The sequence below is a fragment of the Lactuca sativa genome, chromosome 1, assembly GCF_002870075.4.
Source record: "Lactuca sativa cultivar Salinas chromosome 1, Lsat_Salinas_v11, whole genome shotgun sequence".
In the NCBI taxonomy this organism is placed as follows: Eukaryota; Viridiplantae; Streptophyta; class Magnoliopsida; order Asterales; family Asteraceae; genus Lactuca; species Lactuca sativa.
Window position 1 is genome coordinate 51596937 of NC_056623.2, and position 1419 is coordinate 51598355.

The following is a 1419-nucleotide window of genomic DNA, read 5'->3' on the forward strand; positions in this document are numbered from 1 at the left end:
TCATACCCCCATTCTCATATCCAGCATCAAGGAAACGAACATAATCATTTTCATCTTCCAAGACTCTTAACCCATCTCTTAGTGAATGTTGTGGAAGACAATAGTACACATTGATTCTTCCATACTTGACCAAGTTCTTCACATACGGGATGAATTCCATGAAACTCATGCTTTTGAAATCAACATTGCTAACAACCATTTTTACTGGATTGAAATACACAATCGGTTTGGGGACAAAAGAACCTATATGATTTACTTCGATTGTGAAATTGGAATCCATTGTGATTCTATAGAAATGATGAATGCACGAAGGAGAAGGAAAAAACCTTTGATTTTGGGGGAAATGACGAAGGGTAAGGGCACAACTATTTTCATAAATCTTTTAACCAGCTAACCTATAATACCCAGTAAAATGGTATTTTTTTCACTAAAAAAAGAATAATTGTGTTTTTTGTACGTTTTTGAAACATTATTACTTTTTAAGTCATTTTCCCAAAAGATAAAAGGTAAAAAGATGTTTGTTAAAAGTATTTTAAAAGTTACTTTTGAATTTTGGATATTAAAAAAAAAAAAAAAAAAAACTAACATTTTAGAAAAGTCAAAAAATTTTTGCAACTTTTCCTTAAAAAAAAAAAAAAGTCAACACCCTTTAGTTAACAAAATAATCGAATTACATTGTTGCCCTTGAAACAATTTAGCCCTAAATCAGATTATCATTTATCAAGACCTCGCTCCTCTTCAGTCTGTGACTCTCCTTGATTCTTCCCTTTTCACGCAACCATCGTCAATCGACCTACGTCTGGTCCGAATCGCGGTCGGAATCGTCGCATACCTGCTCGGTTCCTCCCTTCTCAGGCAGCCGTCTCCTTGTGCTTACAGGTAATAATTTTGCCGAATGCCTTGCTCTTTTATGTAGTATTAGAAATACCATTCCTAGTTTTTGCACTGTTATTTTCATACTTTTGGTGATATTGATTCCTGAATCCTGATTTCAGATGCTTTACACAAATTTTACTTATTAGAGTATTATTTCTAATGTTTTAATTCCTGATTTCCTGAACACCACAGATTCGGTTATTGTTTGATTATTGCATTTTTTTCCAGATTTTTTTAAGTTTCCAGTGTTCTAGTTTCGGGGATTTCAAACTGGGTTCGGGATGTGGGGAAAACTGCAGATTATTAACATAAGTGTAAAATGACTTATCTATGTTTGGAAGTGATGATTGATACAAACGTAAAATGACATATTTATCCTTTACCTATAGAGTAGAGTATAGAGACATGAACAAGAAGGAGGTATTCAAACTAGCGAAAGGTTTCCGGGGAAGGGCAAAGAATTGTATCCGGATAGCTAGAGAAAGGGTAGAAAAGGCACTTCAGTATTCTTATCGAGATCGTAGGAACAAGAAACGTGACATG

General features: G+C 34.2%; 1 protein-coding gene across 2 annotated transcripts in view; it reads left to right on the plus strand.

Moving 5' to 3' along the window:
• Positions 1 to 706: 706 nt before the first annotated feature.
• LOC111911918 (uncharacterized) overlaps positions 707 to 1419 on the plus strand; it is a 1241-nt gene continuing 528 nt past the window's right edge. Inside the window, exons 1-2 of one of the 2 annotated variants that reach the window (XM_023907673.2) lie at positions 707 to 879; positions 1271 to 1419. The exon at positions 1271 to 1419 is cut by the window's right edge and continues 48 nt beyond it. In XM_023907673.2, the coding sequence (XP_023763441.1) occupies positions 1282 to 1419 (138 nt within the window). In that variant the 5' untranslated portion in view covers positions 707 to 879; positions 1271 to 1281. Of the gene's footprint in view, positions 880 to 1265 lie in introns of both variants that reach the window. The other variant, XM_023907672.2, reaches the window with a different exon arrangement.